Source organism: Zosterops lateralis (genome assembly GCF_965231275.1).
Source record: "Zosterops lateralis genome assembly, chromosome: 1".
Lineage (NCBI taxonomy): Eukaryota > Metazoa > Chordata > Aves > Passeriformes > Zosteropidae > Zosterops > Zosterops lateralis.
Window position 1 is genome coordinate 129,175,746 of NC_139762.1, and position 21,623 is coordinate 129,197,368.

The 21,623-nt window shown below is 43.9% G+C and overlaps 1 protein-coding gene across 1 annotated transcript; it reads right to left on the reverse strand.

The window, feature by feature from the left end:
• Positions 1-6,959: 6,959 nt before the first annotated feature.
• KCNS2 (potassium voltage-gated channel modifier subfamily S member 2) lies at positions 6,960-8,615 on the reverse strand. The gene has a single exon (XM_083865885.1). The coding sequence runs from the start codon at positions 8,598-8,600 to the stop codon at positions 7,167-7,169; it is 1,434 nt and encodes a 477-aa protein (XP_083722011.1). The 5' UTR covers positions 8,601-8,615; the 3' UTR covers positions 6,960-7,166.
• Positions 8,616-21,623: the final 13,008 nt, after the last annotated feature.

Sequence of the window (21,623 nt, forward strand, 5' to 3'; positions counted from 1 at the left end):
CCTTTCCCAGTGTGTTAAATTGTTTTGGTGCTCTGGGGCTCCTGCGGAGTTGAGGAAGCATATTTGTATTTTTGTGTGCTGGTGGATGGGCCAGTGCTGTGTTACTACTCACATAAAGCCTTTATGAGTCCTTTATGCTGTCCAGCATTGCCCTGGTAGCACTGGGGAGAGCACCAGTATAGTTCCAGTTTGGGGAATGCAAGAGACAGGAGTGGGGCTGTCCTCACAAATGTATAAGGAACGCCCAAGCATTTTTGCCATCAAAAGCATAAGCAAAATTTCTTTTGCTTTGCTTAACAAAATTTCTGTTACTTACAAAGCATTTCCAATACTGCAGCTGAGATGGCCCTTGCAAAAATCAACTGCCAGACCTGGTAGTTCATTTGCCAGGCTGAATAAGGAAGGATTGGAGAGGGAGCTGATCCCAACCTTGGCTGGTTGCGATGTCCCTGTTTTGGGGCCTGCCTTGCCTCTCTGCTGACTGTGCAAGAGAGGGGGACATGGATAAGGGGGAGTAGGATGGGGATAAGCCACTCTTCTGGAACGTGCTTACAAGTGGCATCAACCTCTTCTCTGGTTTCAGCTGTCTTCTTTAGAGCATGCTCCCACAGGGAATGCTGAGAGCCAGCTCACCGAAGAAAAATACATCCAGGGCTTCTTCCTTCAATAGGAAGGGATCAAGACATTTAAAAATGATCATGCTAACAGTGGCAGTAGGAAGGTGTGCCTTGGTATGGAAAGAAGAAAGAAACAACATAGAGAATAGGTTTTTTCCCAAAAGTAAACCACAATCATAACCTGTTATCTTTTGCCATACTTGGAAAGCCTAACATAGGGAGGTGCTAGCCCATGGTCTGACATGCCTAGGCACTGATACAATAGAAATAAATTAGAATTTACCTAATGGTAATCAAATGGATGGTCCTTAAGTGGGCTATGGTAGGGTGTCAGTCAGTATTCAGAACATTTCCTAGAATGGGACAGAGCATGAATTTCAAAACCAGCATAGTAATTTGAAATTATGATTTCCACTGAATTTGGTGGGATTGATGTTCCTAAGTCAGGAACTCCGAATTCTCCTTTTGCTGTGTTACAACCCCACCACCTCAGCTTTCCTCATAAGCCATGGAGACTGCAGGAATAACCACATCAAGCCACGGCAGATAGAGAGGGTGAAGCAGGAGGTACAGGGCTTGGGATGGGCAGCACAGCAGCTGCTGGCAAGAAAACTGTGCTGCTCTGTGAGTACCACTCGTCTTCCAAGTAAGATTAAGTGTTTTCTTTGAAAGTCAACAGTGTCATCAGTGGAATAGTGTGCTCAAAGCTACCCAGACTTTTGCACCACACAGAACACCTGCGTATTGGGTGACAACAAGCAGATGTTGGATCGTGCATCTGAAAGTGGGCAGCTCTTAGGCTGCTTTAGATCTATAGAAGAAATTGTCAGATTTATAGCAGTCTTTGTCCAATTCCTGAAAAACTTAGCCCTGTTTATATCTGAACAGGGATTTGTGAGAAGCCAGAGCCATTAGTACCCTTAAAGGAAAAAAAGCCAGAGTGGGAGGTACTGATGTTTCTTTGCACTTCTGTGAAGCTGAAGTGCTGGATTTGTGCTACTGCCTCTTTATGGCAAATTCATGTGTTTATCCAAGTGAGGACTTACATGATTTAGGGTTGTGTGTAAAGGGTGAGGCGATGTCAGGCAAACAAATTTCTGCAGTGGGAGGTCAGTGTGAGTCCCAACACCTGTGAGATGATTCTCCATCCTCATTTCTAGCAGGGCATATAAATTCCAGAGCCAGACTTTTGCCAAAAGCATCATGTGATCTCAGGAAACGCTTTCTAGACTGTTTGGAGGTTGCTTCCTCTACTTGACAACCCATAAGTTTATATCTGAGAGGTGAAGAGATCCACAATCTTTAATGAGAATTATGTTTCTTAGCAGCTTCAGTGATTGCTCTGTAGAACTGTTGCTTTGAATAATGTATTACCCATTGCTCTATTTTTAACCCTGTATATTATTCTCAAACGAGAAGCATAATCTCTTTTTTTTTTTTTTTTAAAGGAAAAAGGCAGAATCAGTAAAAAATGCTTCAGAAATCAGATGGGAACATTTTTTTTACTCTGTCTGAATAGTGTGCAACTTGAAAGTTAGTTACAGGAGATCAAATTAATTTCTGGTGTAACTTAATGGGAAGCCAGGTGCATAAATTGGAAAAGAAAATAAGAATAACATAATGAGAAAAGAATAGTTCTGGCACAACACCTCAACGAGGGATATGAGTGGTGCCTGGGGTTGAATGTTGTTTGAAAGCACCATCAAAGGTAGATTAAAGTCAGGAGTATTGTGGGAGGAAATGGATAACCAGCACAGCAGGAGAAGTTACTCCAGGGGCTTTCTGCTGCTTATATGTGCACAGCTGGGGCCTCCAGGGATGGGGTTATTTTGGAAGAGGTGAAAGGTCACATCAAGTTGATTTAATGCCTTTAACGCTGGTGGTATGTTGTTTAGTCCCTAATCTGTCAGGTAGAGAGCAAGAAGCTTGTACTGTTTGTTCAACGGAAAAATGTGGGTTCCCCACCACAATCACCAATTAAGAGCATTTCTAAGAATAGAAATCTAGCCTGATGTGCATGTTTAAAAAAACTTATCTTCACAATGAGGCCCAGGCTTCTCTTTGATTATAACATATACTCAGAATGTCCTGAAACTTAAATCAGTTCTAGATCCCTGGTGAAAGATAATTTTTTATGCATTTAATTTCCATTTTGTGGCACAAAACTGAGTTCTTGAGTGCATTACACACTACTGGGACAAGACACACAGTACAAAGAGCACCAGATACAGTAGTTCCCTGCAGTCTTGCAAAGTTCTATACAAAAAGGTACAAATACTGGACGTATTAAATTTGGAAAACGAAATGAAAAGTTTTTGTTTTTAAGTTTGCAACGTGAAGTAGCCCATGCTAGATATAACATGGGAGGAAAAACCAGTCTGTTTTCAAAATGGAAAGTCTGCAGGGAAAGAGAGAATTAGCAAGTGATGAAAGTAAATGAATAATAAACCAGGCAATAATACAAAATCTGAACATACATAAAAAGCTTAATCACAATCTATATATAGATTTTACATCTCAGGAACATAATGTAACATATTGCTTCTCAAGGGCATCTCTGACTCTCATAATAGCCTAGATTTGTACTAGAAATCCAGATTCTCTAACAGTTTATTTCTGGCAATAAAGCAAGTTAGCTCATTTGAAATATTACCACAATTCTCATTTAAACAATACAAAGCTCTCAGACAAAAGAGAGTAGGCACAGCATTTTCACTGGTGCCACAAAAGGTGACTGTCACAGGCAGGAGGAGCATAGGCTGATGCAATGTTCTTCACTAAACTGCACATCTGTACTAAGGAGATTTCTGACCACAGAAAATTTCCAACTCTGGAGAAAGTGCCCAATTAGTCCTCTCATCCTTCAGTTCTGACCCAGTGGTTTATGGAAGTGCAGGTGCCCTGCTCTCACACAACAGTGACTGAGGAAGTCCAGCAAAAGCACTGACTGTGCAAAAAATACCCCACCTCTTCTCCCCTGTGAGGCTTTGCTGAGATTGCATTTTTTCTTCAAAGTGTAATGTAAACATTTCCCTGTAGCTTTTATTTAATGAGAAGTTTTCTGAGCACTTAATGCACGGAGCCCTAAAATAGACATTACTTCATAAAATGGCAGGAAAGGTGTGCCTATTCTTCCTTACCTAGATATTTTGGGGCAGCTAAGACAGCAACATTACTTAAATCACTAAATTGTCATTCTGCTCAGTGAAAAATTATGTTAGTCATAAGCAAATATTAGAGCTGCTGTACAATACTGTCCAATGCTCAAACATAATAAATCTAAGCAGAAGTAATGCAAAAAAAAAGGGCTACATCCCTTAGTGTGGTCAGGGGAACAGGACTTGCAAAAAGAAAACTAAAAGGAAGCTTGAGAGGTATAAACCTGTGAAAATACGTATGTAAGCCCGTATGGCTGCTGTCTATACACTAAGAGGAAAATGAAATATTTAAGCTAAAGAACAGTGTTGGCAAAAGAAAAAAAATACTAGTATAAAACAGCTGTTAATAAAATTGTGCTAAAAGTTGTGCAAGCCTTGGAGAGCAGCACAGCTGTGGAATAGTCTTTAGGAGGAGGGAGGAGAAAAAATGTGACTACTTTTAACATGGAATTAGTTAAGTTTATGAAAGGAATTCCTGTGCACTGTGTAAAGTAATTGTCATGATAATAAGAACATCTTAAATTTCAGTACTTTATTTATTTAGTGTCTTTGATCAAAAGCACTTATATAAAAATGCAATAATGAAAATTCCTTTCAACCAGTACAATAAAAGTTGGAATTCCTTGGGTATTTCATTTTCTTTAGTAAAATGCAATTTGGACACGTTCCAGTCAATATTTGCAGAAATGACAGAGCATCAGCCCTACAAATAATAATAAATCTAGAACATAAGATAAGCTATAGGTAATTGAAATGATGTGTTGCAAAGTTAAATCCAACCTTTGCAATGTTAAACTAGCAACAGCTGAGGGAATTTGTGGCTCTTTGTCAAGTCTACAGGTCTCACCAAATAACTGCTCTGCAAGTCCCTGGTTTTCAGCTCTGTAAATCTACTGTTTATGGAACGGAGATAAAACCACTGCTTGGGGCTGAGTTCTCCAAAAGCCTCAGCCAACAGACACGGTTTGCAGTGTCCTTTGCATCAGTGAGAGAATTTGCCACCCCTGCAGCACATAACCTGACACGAGGGTATGTGCTGCCCATGCTCACCTCTTCCTCCCCTTGTCTGTTTCTTGGTGTTTCAGTTCAACAGGTGACCTCACACTGCTCCATGTGTTATATGGCTGTTTGTGGGTGTGTCAGAGTTCACACATGTGCTGTATGAATTGGGGACAGGAGTATGGAATTTATGCCTGGGAGTCAGCATAAATTGAATTGAACTAGCCCTATCCAGAAGTGTAAACCTTAGCAAAATGGTTCAAGTTTGGACACCAATCTGAGGTTATCTAGGACTACCTTCATGACCATGTATATGGTATATATATATATGGACCATGTATACCTTCAGGACCATGTGTATGGCACTTTCAGTTTCAGGGACAGCAAGCAATGGCTTGCCAATTGACTTATAACTTGTGCAGACTGTTCAAAATTGGTGAGGTTGGAAAGGACCTTTTCCCCTCACACTTCATGGCCTAGATCAGCTACTCACTGATGGGAGGGGAGGGTGTTCAATGGAAATGGGGGAGGAGACTAAGTTATTTCATACTGTGTATTCTGTCACAGATCACTGGGGAAGAAGAAATCCCATCCCGAGTGCTCAGCTTTCTGTTTTCTAGATGGAGCTGATACAGCATCAAAAGAGCCAGACCAAGCTGCAACCTCTAATAGCCTAAATGAGGCAATTACCTAATCATATCACATTTGCTTTATTTTGTTGGTTGAGCCACTCTTTGTCATGATTTAAAAACACATCTTCCAAACAAGATAATTTCAGCTTCAGCACTTTAATTTCTCTACTAATTAGCTTGAATTTAATTTCTGCACCTCTCTAGTCTTCACAAGTAAAACTAACCAAAAAATTAATTGGAACATTATATGTAATGAATAGGATGGAAAAGCAGTAGGATCTGAAGAGAAATGCTGTACTGCCCACTGAGTGCCAATAGTTTGTTTTCTAGCACAGAAGTAAAAAGAGGGAAGCAGTGGCTTCTGCCTGTTGACTGCAAGTGTTTGATCTCTGTACAACTGTGTAAGGGAGGAGACTGAGCACTCAAAAAACAACTCTGTGCAGATTCATTATTACTCTTGAAATCACATATGACCTGTTCTCTCATGGTTTTCTTTTTTAAACAAGTACATGCCAGCCCTTGAAAGGATTTAAACTGACTACATCACAGAAGTAGGTAGGAGGATCTACCCACAGATAGTGCAGTATTAAGCTCTTTATCTGTTCCCTTCTTAGGCCCTTATACTCTCCCTTAGCTATAAATTGAGACTTACTTTCTGAGTGAAAATGTTTTTTTGCTTAGAGATTCCTTGGCAGAAATTTTAATGGAATTGTCTGTCATCAACACCTGCTTTCAAGCTTTACTGATAAAATTAGATTTTATATCTCAGCATCACATATGGCATCTTTATAATTAGTCTTTTTGCAGTATATGAATGTCAATTCCTAAAATGCTGCCTGTACTGTTCATGTGGGAATCTTTCACTTCATTAATCAAATCCAAGCTTTTTATTGGAGCTTCTAATTGTTTAAAGCCCACATCTTCATGTATCTCATCTCAAAACAATTTTGATGGACTGATACAACACATTTGCAGCTGCACTGGGACTGAGCTGTAAGCAGATCCCTTCTGGAAATGGGATCCTATAGGGATCCATATCTTCTATATGGGCCTCCATACCAAAAATCACTTGTGGAAATGTAATCTTTGAATATGTAGCTATCTGAATATGAGGAGTGGGCTTCTTCAGAGGGCTCAGTATTGATCTAACCTTGGAAACAGAGAAGATCTATGCCCAAGAGATTCTGAAAAAAAATATTACTATACATAACATTTCAGAACAAGAACACCCAGATTTTAACACACATACTCAAGAGTAAGCAAACTTGGAAGTGTTTTCAGGCAAGTGATGATCAGAATTACTGGTCAGCAATACAGGTAGAAATGTTCCTGTATAAGTGACTCACAGGTGCCTTTTCAAACTGTTGTAAAATGCATGGGAAGTCCTATACTAGTACAGACACCAGTATAGGTGATAGGTGACTTTTTCATTGCTCATGTCACAGCTGAGAATTTTTATTCCACTTGGGTACATTCATTTCTCTGCTCAGATGAGAAAATGCACAAAGTAACAGATCATCACTATACCACTAGCACTAATGTCATGGAAGTGGTAACATTTGTATGGAAATATCAGCATTTAGTACCCATATGCAACTGGATGAAAATGTGCAAAATAGAAATGTCTTTAGTTTCTCAAGTGCAAAGTGCAGTGTCAGCAACACTATCTTCTAGGGGAAAAAAAAAAAAAGACAAATAGGTAAACATTTATAAACATAGCTCTTGATAGCTCTCATGCAAACTGCTGTCAGACTTGTACACTAATGCAGTGAATCATTCAGGCTCAACTCACTGGGGGTACTCCTGCTCATATTGGTCAGACTGGCCATAAGGGATTTAACTTTATAAGCATAGTAGTCCCTTAAGTTGACAGACGGAACTTCTTTCATGCCATCACCAAAATCACAGCTTCTCATGGCACTCTCTAACTGCTTCTGACGCCTATAGAAGTGGGAGAATTTATTAAAGATGAGTGTAATGGGAAGCACTACCACTAGAATACCAGCTAGGATGCATGCAGATGCCGTCAACTTGCCAGCAGTGCTCCCCGGGACCACATCCCCATAGCCAACTGTGGTCATGCTAACAGTAGCCCACCACCAACAAGCAGGGATAGTGGCTAACCCCTCATTATCTTCTTTCTCAATGGTGTAAGCCACCACTGAGAAAATGGAGATGCCAACAGAGAGGTAGAGTAGGAGAAGCCCCACCTCTCTGTAGCTGTACTTCAGGGTGGCTCCCAGAGACCTGAGACCTGTGGAGTGTCTAGCCAGCTTTAATATGCGGAAGATCCTCATGAGTCTCAGGACTTGTGCAACTCTGCCTAAATTTGCTAAAGTCGGAGTACTTTCCACCACCAAGTTGACAATTAATGTAATATAAAATGGAAGGATAGACATCAGGTCAATCAAATTCAGGGCATGCTTGAAAAATTTTAAAAAGTCAGGAGCTACTGCAAATCTCGCCACCAGTTCAAAAGTGAACCATGCAATACCAAAATGTTCCACGATTTCAAAGCGAGGGTCTTCCTCGAGGTTCCCATTGCTGTCAACAATCTGAAAGTCTGGGAGGCTGTTGAGGCACATGGTCACAATGGAGCCCAGCACCACCACTATTGAAAGGACACTGAAGATGCGGCTTAAAACTGAGTACCCAGGATTATCCAAAGCAAGCCAGAGCTGCCTCCTGATGTTTCCAAAGGGCTGTTTGTCAAATTTAGAGGCATCATTGTAGAATGCCAAAATCTCATCAAAAGAAGATGTTGTACTTTCCTGGTCACTTTGTTCCTCCCATTTCTCTTGGTCTGGCTCCATTTTCCTCCCATGGTAGCTATAACTGCAGCAGGAGTCTATAAAGAATTCATTGATTCCCCAGTATTCAATCTCCTGGCTGAAAGAAAATACACAGAGTTCGCCCATCACATGGAGCTTGCCAGTGTTATAAAAATGTAGCACATAAGGAAAGAGCTCGGGGTTCCTGTCAAAATAAAATTCATTCTTGGTGTCATCATAGTCATCACAAAGCTCCAGGATCGACTCCTTTGAGTGGCAGCTCAGCAATTTGCCCAGCCTGGTCTCGGGAAACCTTAACAATGTGTTAGATCTCATCTTTTTCTTAAAGCCTCCAACGTTGATGCTGATTTCATTGTCTTCAAAATTCGCTTCAGATAAAGCTCTCAGACTCTGCCCTGTCATAGTGAGCTCCTTCCAAAGGTGAGTAGGGAATGAAAACCTAGGATACAATTACACACAAAGTTGGCAGAATGAACAAATCTACGGCATGTTCATCTATTGATGCTTGCTTGATTTTTCTTTCTTTTTCTTTTCCTTCCTTCCTTCCTTCCTTCCTTCCTTCCTTCCTTCCTTCCTTCCTTCCTTCCTTCCTTCCTTCCTTCCTTCCTTCCTTCCCTCCTTCCCTCCTTCCCTCCTTCCCTCCTTCCCTCCTTCCCTCCTTCCCTCTTTCCTTTTTATTTCTTCTTTCTCTCTTTCATTTTCTCCTCTTTCTCTTTCTTCCCTTCTTTCCTTCTCTCCTTTTCCTCTCCCCCTTTTCCCGCTTTTCTCCTTTTTCCCCCTGTTCACTCGCTTTCCCTCCCTTTTTCTCCTCCTGCCCCGTTTCTCCCCTTTCCCCCCGTTTTCTTTTCTCTCACCTCCCACTGAAAACCTTGAGGGAGGCTCCTTTGTTCCCCCTGCAGGCTCCTGTCCCTCCCCTCGCCCTTCACCTGGGCTGCGGCTGTGGCTGCCACAACGCCCCGTTACTCCCGGCCTTTGTGCCGCGCGGACCCTTCATTCCCTCCAGCCTCTCCCGGCCCCTCCACACGACAGCCCGGGCTCCCGTCCGGCCCGCGGGGATCCCTCCCGGCCCGGCCCGGCTCTCCGCGCCCGCCCTACCTGCTGCCTCAGCGGCCGCGGCCCCCCGCCGGAGCGCCCCCCCGGCCCTCGCCCATCGCCGCCGCCCGCGGGGGCCGCCAGGGCTCGCCGCGCTGCCCGGGAATGCCGCTGCCACGGGGATGCCGGTGCCGGGGGATGCCGGTGCCGGGGGGATGCTGATGCCGAGGGATGCCGGTGCCGGGGAGTACCAGTGCCGGTGGGATGCTGGTGCTGGGGGATGCTGGTGCCGGGAGATGCTGGTGCCAGGGGATGCTGGTGCCGGTGGGATGCCGGTGCCGGGGGATGCTGGTGCTGGGGGATGTTGCTGCCACGGGGATGCCGGTGCCGGGGGATGCTGCTGCCAGAGGGATGCTGGTGCTGGAGGAATGCCGGTGCCAGGGGGGTGCCAGTGCCGGTGCCGGACAGGGCAGGGCAGGGCAGGGCAGGGCAGGGCAGGGCAGGGCAGGCGGGCCGGCCCAGCTCACCGCGGTGCTGAAGGGACAGCGGCCGCCCCGCTCAGCGGCGGGAGGATGCGGCACGCCCGCCCGTCATGGCGACGACCCCCGCGGCTGCCGCCCGCCTCCGCCGCTCCCACCTACCCCCGGCCCGGCCCCGCCGGCGGCGATGGGGGCGGTGTGCGGGCGGCCGGGGCTGCGGACGGGCGGCCTGGCGGGGCCGGTGTGCCGGGGGTGCCTCCCTCGCTCTCTCGCTCTCTCTTGCCCCCGCGCTCCGGCGCCGCAAACTCGGGATTCCTCCCGCCGCGATCCCGCTCTGCGCCGGCTCCGAGCGGCACAGCCTCCCCAGGGAACGGGGGACGCCCACCCGCGGCTCCGAGCGCCCCCGGACCCTCCGCCCAGGGCGCCCCCTGGCCCTCTCCCCTCACCCCGCCGGGAAAGGGGCCGGGGGAGCGGGTGACACTCCCGTGGCACCGGAGGGTCCTCCCTGTGGCGCCGGGGCAGGGTCCCTGCGGAGATTGGCAATGGGAAAGCTGGGGACACTGTCACAGCAGTTCGGTGTGAGGGGAGCGGAGTGCGGGGTGATGTGCTCGCCGCCCCCTCAGCCACCTCAGGGCTGGGGACCCCCGACCCCCGCACACAGCCCTGCCAGACATCCCGGGAGGGATAATCCTGAACGGCGGCACCTCGGGCAGGGCGGGGGAGGGCTGACCTCCTTGCGCTGCTGCTCTTGGTGCTAGCACATGGAACAGTGTCCAGCTACACTCAGCGATGGCAGTGTACCTGCCCACGCTGCAGAAAGAAATCTCCCTCCTGCTGCCGAGCCCGGGGTGAGGCCGAGTTCCTCGGGGAGAAGCCTGATGGTGGCAATCCCCGCGCACCTGGCCCCGCCCTGAGCAGCACCGGCTGTGCAGGTACTTCATGTCGGGATAACCCACATCGCCTCCTGCCAGCTCCCTCACTCGTGCTCCCATGCATCTCAAGTCCTGGAAATGGGCTGCTGTCAGTGCTCTGTAGGGTTGGAGTGTGCAGGGGGATTCCCCTCTTGCTTCCCCCAGCCCCGTCAGAGCCCTGAGCACTCCAGCCCTGTGCATCCCCTTCGGCTTGTTCCTCAAAGCCTTGGTAGGGGAGAGAAGCTGTAATTTCCAAGTCCAGCCACACACGAGCCCTATTTATAAGGACCCCCCAATATTGAAGATCAGCCCTTTCAGAGCCTAGGAAACTGGGTGCAGACATGGAGTGGGGCAAATAAGTGCTGGTATGGCACTGGCCGGGTCTCCAAGAGCCTGCTCAGTTTTCCTACCTGGGGTGTGGTGATCACCCCGCCATATCCCACCAAGGCTGGTGCATTGTGTGGCCAAAGACTCCAGACCTCTGGGGACACTCCCACAGCGGTGTCCGGGGACACACGGCACCCTCAGCCCCCCGGAGATGCTTCAGACGATCCATGATGCTTCAGGGATGCTACACATGGTTTCCCCGCTTGCCTTTTCTTGGGCGATGTGTGCTCTTGCTTTGCTGTCCTGCTGGTGAGGGCCTCCTGCCTCCTTTTCCTACAGATGCCCTGGCTTAGGGCTCTGTGTCCCCAGCATGTGTCCGATTACATCCCAGGGGACGTTGATCCCCACGGAATTACGGACACTAGGCTGCTCTCCTGGCCAGGGAAAGTGCTGCTCCTCTCAGCCTGGTGCCTCCAGCTCTTCCCCTGCTGGGAACTGGCAGCAGGAGACAGAGGCTGCACAGAGGAGAGAGGAGGCTTTGCAAATGCAGTGGCGACCTGCCCGTTTCCCTGTGCCGGCGGTGTTTCACGCCCAGAGGCAGCTCCCCGTCTTCCCAGAGGAAAGTTGGTTTGTGACAGCCGCCTCCTCTCTGCTGCCCAACCACTCCCTGGGCAGCTCTGGTATACTGGCTTTTAGTGCCTGGGAAAGGGCTGGCAGGACACAGGACTGGGAAAACCACCACAGTAAAATTTTTGAGTTGGGTGCCCCCCCACGTTCTCCAGGGCTTGGATAAATCACAAAACTTCTCTATTGTCATTTCCCACTCACTCTTAGGGGAACAAAAAATAGCTCATATTCCTCAGTAACATTACAAGGAATAGTGACTTGCTCCTGCTGCTGGAAATGCGTTCAAGTGATGTTTGTGTGTTTTTCACAGAGCTCTGCTCTGTCCTGGGTAGCTAGTGGGGGCTTTAAACATATTGAAACATCTTCAGCAAATTTGTAAAAATATAAATTATTTTTGTTTCTTTTTCTTAAATGAAATATTTTTCCCCCTAATGCTGCTTTGGAACAAACTAACTGCAGATATATTTAGAGGATTTCCAAGATTTTATAGATTGTTCTCACCTTCTAAGTCACTTGGCTAAGAAAAAAAGGGTTATAGACAGTCTCCTTACTCATTTATCAATCTCTGATCTTATCTGGAAAAATTGCTGGTCACTTTTCTAAGTTGCATTTTCTGATTAAAAAACACAGCAAGGTTTATGAAGAGATACTGAAGATAAACAGCAAAACAATATAACAATATAACAATATAAGGGTACAGCTCTCACTGGTCTCATATAACTGTAATTAGGGCTAATAGACTCAGCCCAAGAATTTTGCTAATAAGGCTAAAATGCTTCCAGCACCCAAATTAGTAGTCCAAAATCCATCTGAATTTTTTGCAAGAGGCATACTCTGCTCCACGGACATATAAACAGTTACTGACCTAATACTTTTGCCTTTCTCAGCAGTAAATACAGAAAAAAATTGCTGCGGACAAACTATCGCTGGTGTAATCTGAGGAAAAGGTATGTCAAAAGAAATCAGATATGTCATTTTTGTACTAAATGAGTTTGTGATGTGTCATATAAGAGCACATTTTAGGATGCACTGGTAATACACCAAATAAATACATAACAACACTTTGTTTACACTGCCTTGTGGACATTTCTTGGACTGTAGAGAATGCAAGACGAGTGCTAAGGTGGGGCTGGGCTGGGAGGATAACAAAGCGTGAAAGAATTGCCTGTTGGAGTGGGGAGATGAATGAGTGATTCGTATTACCCTAGGGCAATATTACAAAAGCTAAACTAACTTTGGGTTTGGTGGTTATAGTTTTTGACTGAGATTGTGAGAGACAGGACTTGTTTTATTGGTACACGTGGTACCACATTATTTAAAGAATATGAGAAGGTGCCAGTGCTGTCTAAAAACACAGACATGGGTTACAGGTGCCCTTCAGGACCAGGGAGACATGGCAGCTGCAGTGTTTGACAATACACCCTGCCTGGGATTTGTGGTGACCTGAACTGTGAGGGAATGTAGTAATTATTGCCATCCTACTGGCTGACTCCGTGTAGGAGGCTGCTGCCTAAGAACCCATGTCCTCAGACAGCATCCCCTGCCTGGTCCCTGTTGGCTGCCCCACCAGCACTGCAGTGAGCTGACACTGCTGGGGATACCTGGCACTCTGTTCTGCAGGTGTGACACTGTATCTGAGATGCACTGTCACCTTTGGAGGAAGTGGAACTGCTCCAAAACTACTTAACCTACAAGTGTTAATGAAATACTGAATAGGGTCTAAAGGAAGTTATGGGACCTAAGTCAGTAGATTTATTGGCATGGTGAATATGGTGGATTCACTTTGAACTTGAGGATACAACCATCTATTACACTGAAAGTGGAACTTTAGTTTCACTAAAGGTTTCTGAAAGGTTTCCCTCTGTCCCCAGAGAGGACAGATTCAAATGACATTCTTGTTGGCTATTCCCTTTTGTTCCAGACAGATTGGAAAATCCTGGAGTTTTAATGTGTTAGTTTAAGATCAATAGAGAAGACCTGTTTTTCTTTCCAAGGGTGGCTGAGACCCTTCTGTGTTGGCTTTTCTACTGTCACAATTGTTGACTATGGCCAGTTGGTAAATATGCTTAAAAGAAGTAAAAATAGCTTTGCACATCATTCTCACTAAATACTAGAAATGGACTTTTGCAGAACATAGCAAAGTTTTTAAGAATGAAGTTAAACAAATTAATGAAGGCTACATCTGTTTCTGGATATTTATCCAAATGATCTGGGCACAGCCTCAATTTGACAGAAACACTGACTGAGATGGAACACTGCAGACGAGAGACCCGTCTAAATACACTTTTTTCTTACCTCCCTCATGTCAGCAAGGTGGCCTCTCTCATGATGCTTGGTTCCTTGGTCAGTCTATGGCCAGCCTTTTCTGACTGAAGTCTAACAAAAGCTGAGATTATCCCTGCCTTTTTCATCTTTCTGTTGTTCAAACCCCCATAATATCAGGCAGAAAGAAATGCCATTTGTTTGTGAGTCTGCTCGCCCTGTAAGTACCCTGACTGACATGCCTGCTTTTCTTAGGAGGCAAAGGCTTTGCACAAGCTCTGTGGCATTTGCAGTATAAAATGGGGGAGGGAGGAGAGTCACTTTACTAAGCTCTCAGTTTACAAGGCAGTGATAGCCGTGCCTGGAAATAGACCTTCACTGTGACAACAGTGGAACTCAGTGGACCACAGAAAGACCATCTGGCAGCTGAAGAAACTGAACCATGTACTGAACATGAATGGAACATTTCTTTTTGTCTGACAGCACCTCAGCAGAGTGACAAATACCAGTCTTTTGTGGTGCAGTGATTGCATGAGCATTGAAGTTTTGCTGTGATGACTGTGGTATTCTGCCTTTTGCTGTGAGTTGACCTCCTTAGTCACTGCTGTGCCTGCTCCACCTGATTGTTGACTCTGAGGGATCTGTGGCAATATTTGCTTTTGCAAGCCCAGTGGGGAGCATTGTCTTCCTTAATTGAATCACTACATCCCAGAATCATGGAATGCAAGGGAAAAAATATAGATAATTGTGATTTTCTTTTAGTTAGATTGTAGAATTTCAACCTTCTGTCCTCTGCTGAAAACTGATGTTTGAAATGGGTGAAATGAGCCATACCTACAGACTCCCAGACTCCAGCTGAGCTGCAGCAGCAGTAAACATTGCCAGTAGCAATGAGCAGTGGGAAAGGGGTGGTTTTGGAGCTGCATTTTTGGATGTAAAGGTGACCAAATACAGTGCAATGGTCACTTTCACAGTGGCATTGCAAACAGCAATGGGCATGGCCTCTTTGATATTTGTCTGAATGGAGATGGGGAGAAAGAGGATCTTGCTTGGATTCAGGTTGTGGATATTAGTTCTAAAATGTGACTAAAAACCCTAGTTCTGTTATGTCAGTCAGCTGACATGGAGCATTTGAAGGTTATTTCGCTTACATTTCAAACTTATTTATTTGGAACTTATCCAAGTTCCTACTTGGAAACATAGTATTCAAAGAAAGCAAGAATATGAAAAAGCCCCTCCTAGCTTACAGCTGTTTCAGTCTGGGAGGAAAACTGATTTTGATTATGAAACCAGCATACAGAAGGGCAGGAGTAGCCTCTCGAGCTGGGTGACCCAGCCTCACAGAGTGTTCTTACTGTCAGAGGCAGCAAAAGGCCATGTCATACTTTACACAGATTATAACCTCCAGGCCAGGTTGTTCAGTGTTTCAATGCTGGGCCTGCTCCAATGTTGTTACCTTTGCCTTACATCTGGATCAGTATTGTCTCCTTTCTTCTTCCTGATGTTTTGGAGGGAGTTTGGTGCAAGGGGATTCTTAACTAATCTTGTGTTTTTAAATAAATAGGAACAACATTGAAATTGTGTTGGTAACAGCCAAAGGAGACTGTTCTTGCTGCCAAACACCAACTCCTAATCTATTGACTCTCCATCCTGACTCGTTGGATGAGTTTCAGCTGGGTGTCCAAATCTTCTCATCCATACAGCACATACCCAGGCATGACACCTGCCACACTGCACTTGCCTTTTGCTGCCCAGCCTCATCACTAGGGATATTGGCCAGGATGGACTACCATTTCATGGCCAGCACATCCACAGAGTGTGAGACCATTCTGCAGTGGGCCAAGTAGAGCTTGGAATCATAAGCATCTTTACTAACCTTAAAAAAAGATTAGAGGAGCATGAGAGAATCTTATTCTTCGTCTGTCCAAATGTATTTATTTTGCAACTGAAAACCTTAATGCCCAGCTAGATCAAAGAGTGAGATAAAACAAAGAAGCAAAGGAAATGGAAGGCAATGTACCCTGCACCTCCCAAAGGTTGTTTCTAGAGAGAGAGGGCAGAAGGTGCACTATTTGCTTTCCATGTGTGAGTTGCCACTGCTGTCTCTCCCTGACTGCCCAAACAATGACACAATAGCTTGGTGATACAATATCTGGTCTCTGTAGCCATATTCTAGCTTGAGGGAAAGCTTTACTGGATCTTCAGATGAGGGCGTAGAGATTTAACTGGAAAGATTTTGGGGAGCTGAATTAATTATTAAGACCCAGCTCTGACCACAGAGGATCATCAGGGGCTCCAGCCTCCTGCATCCCAATATTTGTGCAGCTCAGCACAGATTCAGAAGCTACTGTTTCCTGGCTTTTAAGCACAGGTCGCAGCTTCTTTAATAGGAAATATTAGCATTGTCTGTTTTTTATGAAGCCACCCAACATCAGATCCTCTGTTTTATCTTTGTGTTACTCGTGAAGGATTTATTGGTTGCCCTGAGGGCTCTGGTGTTCACAGTTCTTCAGTATCCACTTTATTCACTCTCGTTGCTTTTTCAAGAGAAGAGCAAAGTTTGCCTCTGAAGTCAGCCTGAGAGCAAAGAAACGTAAGGGGCCTGGGTGACTAAAGAAAGAGCAGCATGGGTCTGAAAAGGAGTGCTCCCAAAGTGGCAGTACAGGTAAATCCTTTTAAATGCAGCCTAGCATCACCAAAAAGGAACGAGTAAAAGCACATCACACTAAACCACCTTCCTGAAGCTTCCCAAAACAGGTACTGGGAATAATTTCTCTCAGTTTGTGTGAACCATTCACCATTGCCTCATAAACCACCATGTGCAGAGTTTGCCAGCTGAGATAAAGGTATATCAATCTCTCTCTGAGATGTTTGTAGCACACTATCTGGGAGATATATGGCCATTCACATGCTGCCAACAAAATATATTTCTGTACTGCTTCCAGCAGTTTTTTGTTTTTCTCCCCCCCCTCCTTTTTTTTTTTGTTTTTGTTTTTGTTTTGTTTTCTTTTTGTTTTCTTTTTTTTTTTTTTTGTTTTCTTTTGTAACAGCACAAAGAGAAAGGTTTGTGCTGCACCCAAGCCCTACTGTGATTGAGATAGCAGTTTGGGTTTTTTAAATTCTGTTTAGTGAAAAACATTGGCCTTAACCATATACTCTTTAGTAGCTGCCTACAGAGCAAAAGGAATTTAAAAACTTTTTTATAACCTGCATAATGCTTATGTCCCATTTTTTAGAATGGGCACCCTCCACCCCTTTAGAAATAATAACAAATTATTTGCGGTAAGAGTTTATCTCTGAGTCATTCACTGTAACTTTGCCATGGCAGTACCTTGCTTGAAATGTATCTCAAAAGCAGTTTGATCCGTAATTTATCCTAAAGGTCAAACTTGCCTATCTAAGTATCTGATCGAGACTATGTGCGTTCTTACATACTTCCAAAAAGATTCTGGTTATAGAGAGGCCTCTCACTATTGGATGAAGGATAAAGAAACTATTTCCTTTGGATTTGATTCACTATGATATTTTTGGATCATACTTAAAGCAAGAACAAGCCAATTAAAAAAAAATAAAAAAAAGGATCACTAAATAAGACTCTAATTAATGTTTCCCACTGTTCCCATTGCTATCATGGAACAAAAGGTTTTAAAATTTCTGAAACATGTTGGGACATCTGTGCTCAGTTTCTATACACAATGCAGAAAGTCCAAAACATCATGGGAAACCTTATTCTGAAGGGATGCCAGTCCAGATCCATGCTCTGAAGAGTTTCATATGGTTCAGATCAGTTTATAAAAAAAGCCTCTGAACTGTTTTATCCTTAGCTAACATGATTTTAAACTTCAAAATTTTTTAACCTCTATTCAAGAAAGCACTTAACAATATGCTTAATTATAACCCCCTCTGGTTTTCAGAATCATGCTTTTCTTCACCCTCCTGGAGTTTATTATTCCTATAATAAAGAGTGAGAGGAAATAATGAAGTAATTTTTTTCAAGAGCACATACTACGGAATTATGAGAAAACAGCAGTAGTTTAAACTTCACCATTTGGTTTGCTGACTGATTTATTTTGTATACTGTCAAGCAAGGGCCAGTATGTTGTGAGGAAAACCTGAATTTTGTTTTATTTGTTTTTCTTTTGAAGCTGCTGCTTTGTGAAACAATTCTGAAATTCACTGCAGTTGGAATATTACACTAACCAGCTGCAGATCAAAGACTTCACTGAATCTAGGTCAGGTCTAATTTGTGAAGCTCACAGAGTTAGTCACTATGGCAGCTTTCTGAAAGGTACAGATGGAGAATCCATGAGCTGTGGGAACAGAATTATGGGGCTTCTTCTCACCATCAGTTTTAATGCAGTTTGTTTTATTTCCTTTTCCAGGAGTTTCTTTTTTTAGAGTTCCTAGTAAAAGAGAGATTAAATGTGACAGCCACATCTGTTTTAGGAAATTCCTGTGGAGATATCAGATTGGTAGCTGGCTCAAGCAATGTTAAAAGTGAATGCTTCTGGTCTGAGCAGGTGGTCTATGAACGTTATGAAAAATCTGTAGCCTTTTATAGTGACTTTTATCTCGGGATCTCAAAGCACTCTGTAAATATCAGTTGATCAAGTTCTACAATATCCCTGGGAGGTGATCACTGTAATTGAAGGGAGTGGGTTTTACGGCTCACAAGTTTGCTGCTGGCTGTGAAATCCTATTTGTGACTCACACAATCTGCCACAAGTAGAGCAGATGTATTGCTGCTGTGCCTGGATATAAGAGCTGGTTGAGAGGCAGCAGTGCTTTTGCCACTTGCACACAAGTTTTTCTTTCCTTCTGGCCTGCTTTGCTGTCCCTTGTTCTCCCATTCTCATTTCCTGGTACCCCCACTCATGTGACACTGCTTTTGTAAGTTATCTTGAGCAAATAATTTCTGGACAGCTCTTGACATAGATGTGTGCTTTGCAGGTTGTTTTTCTGCAGTTCCTAGGACAAAATGTTGATAAGATGTACTTCAGCCAGTCTTTTCTCAGGTGTAGTGGAGGAACTGCAACTGGGCTCTCCCTTTGCAGTATTGTTTGGGTTAATTTAAAGGGGTTTAAAATTTACACTTAGCACCACAAAGACCACTCCAGTAATCAGAGAACATCTGTCTGAACAAGGCCCAGCAGACAGGAGAGCTGTCTTGTACAGCATTCCTCTCTGACCTACAGATGGGCTGGAGTACAGGCATCACCAAGGGCAGGTTTGCTTCAGTGAATATTAGTTTTGTAATTCACAAGAAACAATGAACAGGCTTACTTCAGAGCCCATTCCTAACATGAAAAATAATATTTGTGTGTTTGCATCCACATATATGTGTGTGTGTAGGCACTGCTTATGTGGTAACCATCAATACTCAGAATTTAGAACAGGACTTTTCTACAAATGAATCTTCCTGTGGTTTGTTTGTTTGGTTTGGGTTTTGTTTTGTTTATATTTTCCATAGCAGTAGAGGCCATTTATGTAGAGCATACTTTGACTTGCGCTGAACATACTTAAAATAAAGTCATATTCTCGTTCTAATTGTGACCTCTTGGGATGTTGGCATTTGGGCCCTCCAAACAGTGTTACTTCCTTTAGTAAAATCTGGGTGGAGGGCATGGATGAAGATCAGTATTTCCAGATGAAAATACACGCAATTGCTTGGATAAGGACATGAGACTTTGTTGCTTGTGTGATAATACTCAGATTATAAATATCAGCTTTTGACAGTGTTGACCCACAATCCATGGTGTTGGCTGGAAAATCACCATTTGTTGTTTTAAGTATTCTGGAAAGTATGATTGCCATCCAAGGCTGAACGCAGAGTACTCACCACTGTTAGTCTGGAACTGGTTCTGCATATTATACCTCTTAGTATAATAAGGTTAATAATACCAACTCTATCCCCAGCCAATATTTATAGCACAAAGAAATTCTCAAATGCAAAGATATTTGAGGGCTTTACGGTATTCCACCAGAGGAGAACTGACATCAGACATTCAAGTAGTTACAATTTTTCAATTTGCATTGTAAAGGACTTTACCTTCCCATCCTCACAGCAGTCAGCACATCTGGATCTCCTCCCTGACTGTGACCTCTTGATATTGCCATACTATAAACATTAAGCAAATATAATTTTTGTTAGAAAATGGGTAGATTATTTCTTCCCTTGATTTGTTGCTTAAAAGATATGCCTAGGTATGTGTTGTTGCTAATCTATAGCCACCAACAGATTAATACAATGATCAATGTGTAAAGATGGTATCACTGAATAAAAAAGATGAGAATTGTTTCCAATAGCTGAAATGAAGTGCCTTAGTTCAGCTTTTGCGTTTTGGCTGTATCACAACATTTGTTTTAGCAAAACGAATTGAATGGTCAGATAGAACTGTAAACAACCTGGAAGAAATTGGAAATTTTACTGGGGCAGAGGAGGAAATCAGGAAGCTTACAATTTCAGAAGTTTGTTCTGTACCCCAAAGAGGGGAATAAGGAGAAGAGTTTCTTGGAGATTAGAATGTGTAATAGCAGGCAAACCTTTGTACACTCAGAGTATCCATTTCTCAACATAGCAAACAGGAACATAGAAACATGTGTGGTCAGCAATAACACTCATAAATCTTAAGAGATTATGTGTTCCTAAAGTAAGACTTCAGACTGATCTATTTTGTTAAGTGCCAAACTTCAGCATGATTCAATCAAGTTTTGCCTAATCGGAATTTATTTACTCTTTGTGATGATGAATCACTGAACATGTCTGTAGTCCAGTCTGTTGAACTAATTTATCAGGTATTTTGATGGACTGGTGATTTGCCTTCCCTGAACATTTCATGGTTTATTTATTTATATCATCTGGAATTTGTAGAACAAGAACTGGAGTTCTGCTAAGAATAAACATTCCTCAGTGATGCCTTTAGTAACAGAAACACTCTCTAGATAGGTAGTCTTGTTGCAATATAGCCAAACAACTAAGCCAGGAAAACTCTGATCTACAGACTCAATACCACTAAGTAAAGGGATTTGTTAACCTGGGTGGATTTGTATCAGAGACACAACCTGGCAAAGATGGGGGATGACAGCAGTGAGGTTTCTCTGTGCAGGACACAGGGATTTTCTGGAGGCTGGCCCAAGAACACAGGTCATCCCAAGGAGAAAGAAGACACAGGGGAGTTGCTTACATAACCCAATTGACATGCAAGTACTGTGCAGAGAGGCAGTCTCACACTGTTCCCTGATTCTCATGGATAATGGTAGTATGAGAGAGGCCAGGCTGGACTTCACTGTAAGTTGGCAACATATGGACATTTCCAAAACTGTGCTTGAATTGATGTTCTCTACTGAAACTGTGGCACACTGTTGTGGCTATGTGTTAAAGCTAATTTCAGAATAGCTACAAGCAGCTGGCATGCCTACCTTCAGTGCAGGGTGTGGCTTTGGCCTTCACTTTTCCAAGGGAATATATCTCATCGGGTATTTTTTGGAAAACTTCCAACTCTCTACCTGTGAAAGAGTTAAAGAATAAACACATGAAAGTGGCAAATTATTTCCCAGAGTGGAAATTTCTGATTTTCTGTACAGATGTATAATAAGAATCCTCTGACTTCCAAAGAAGTGCAGTCTTCTAGGTCTGGGCTTCCCAGTGCAAAAGATATGGACATAACTCAAGTGAGTCCAGTGAAGGGCCATAGAGATGTTTAGAGGACTGGAGCATCTGGCATATGAGAAGTTGTGAGAACTTGGACTGTTCAGCCTGGAAAAGAGAAGGCTCCAGGGGACCTCAG

Excerpts from the sequence above, each read along its gene's own strand:
- KCNS2 (XM_083865885.1), bottom strand. The coding sequence starts at position 8,600 with ATGACAGGGCAGAGTCTGAGAGCTTTATCTGAAGCGAATTTTGAAGAC.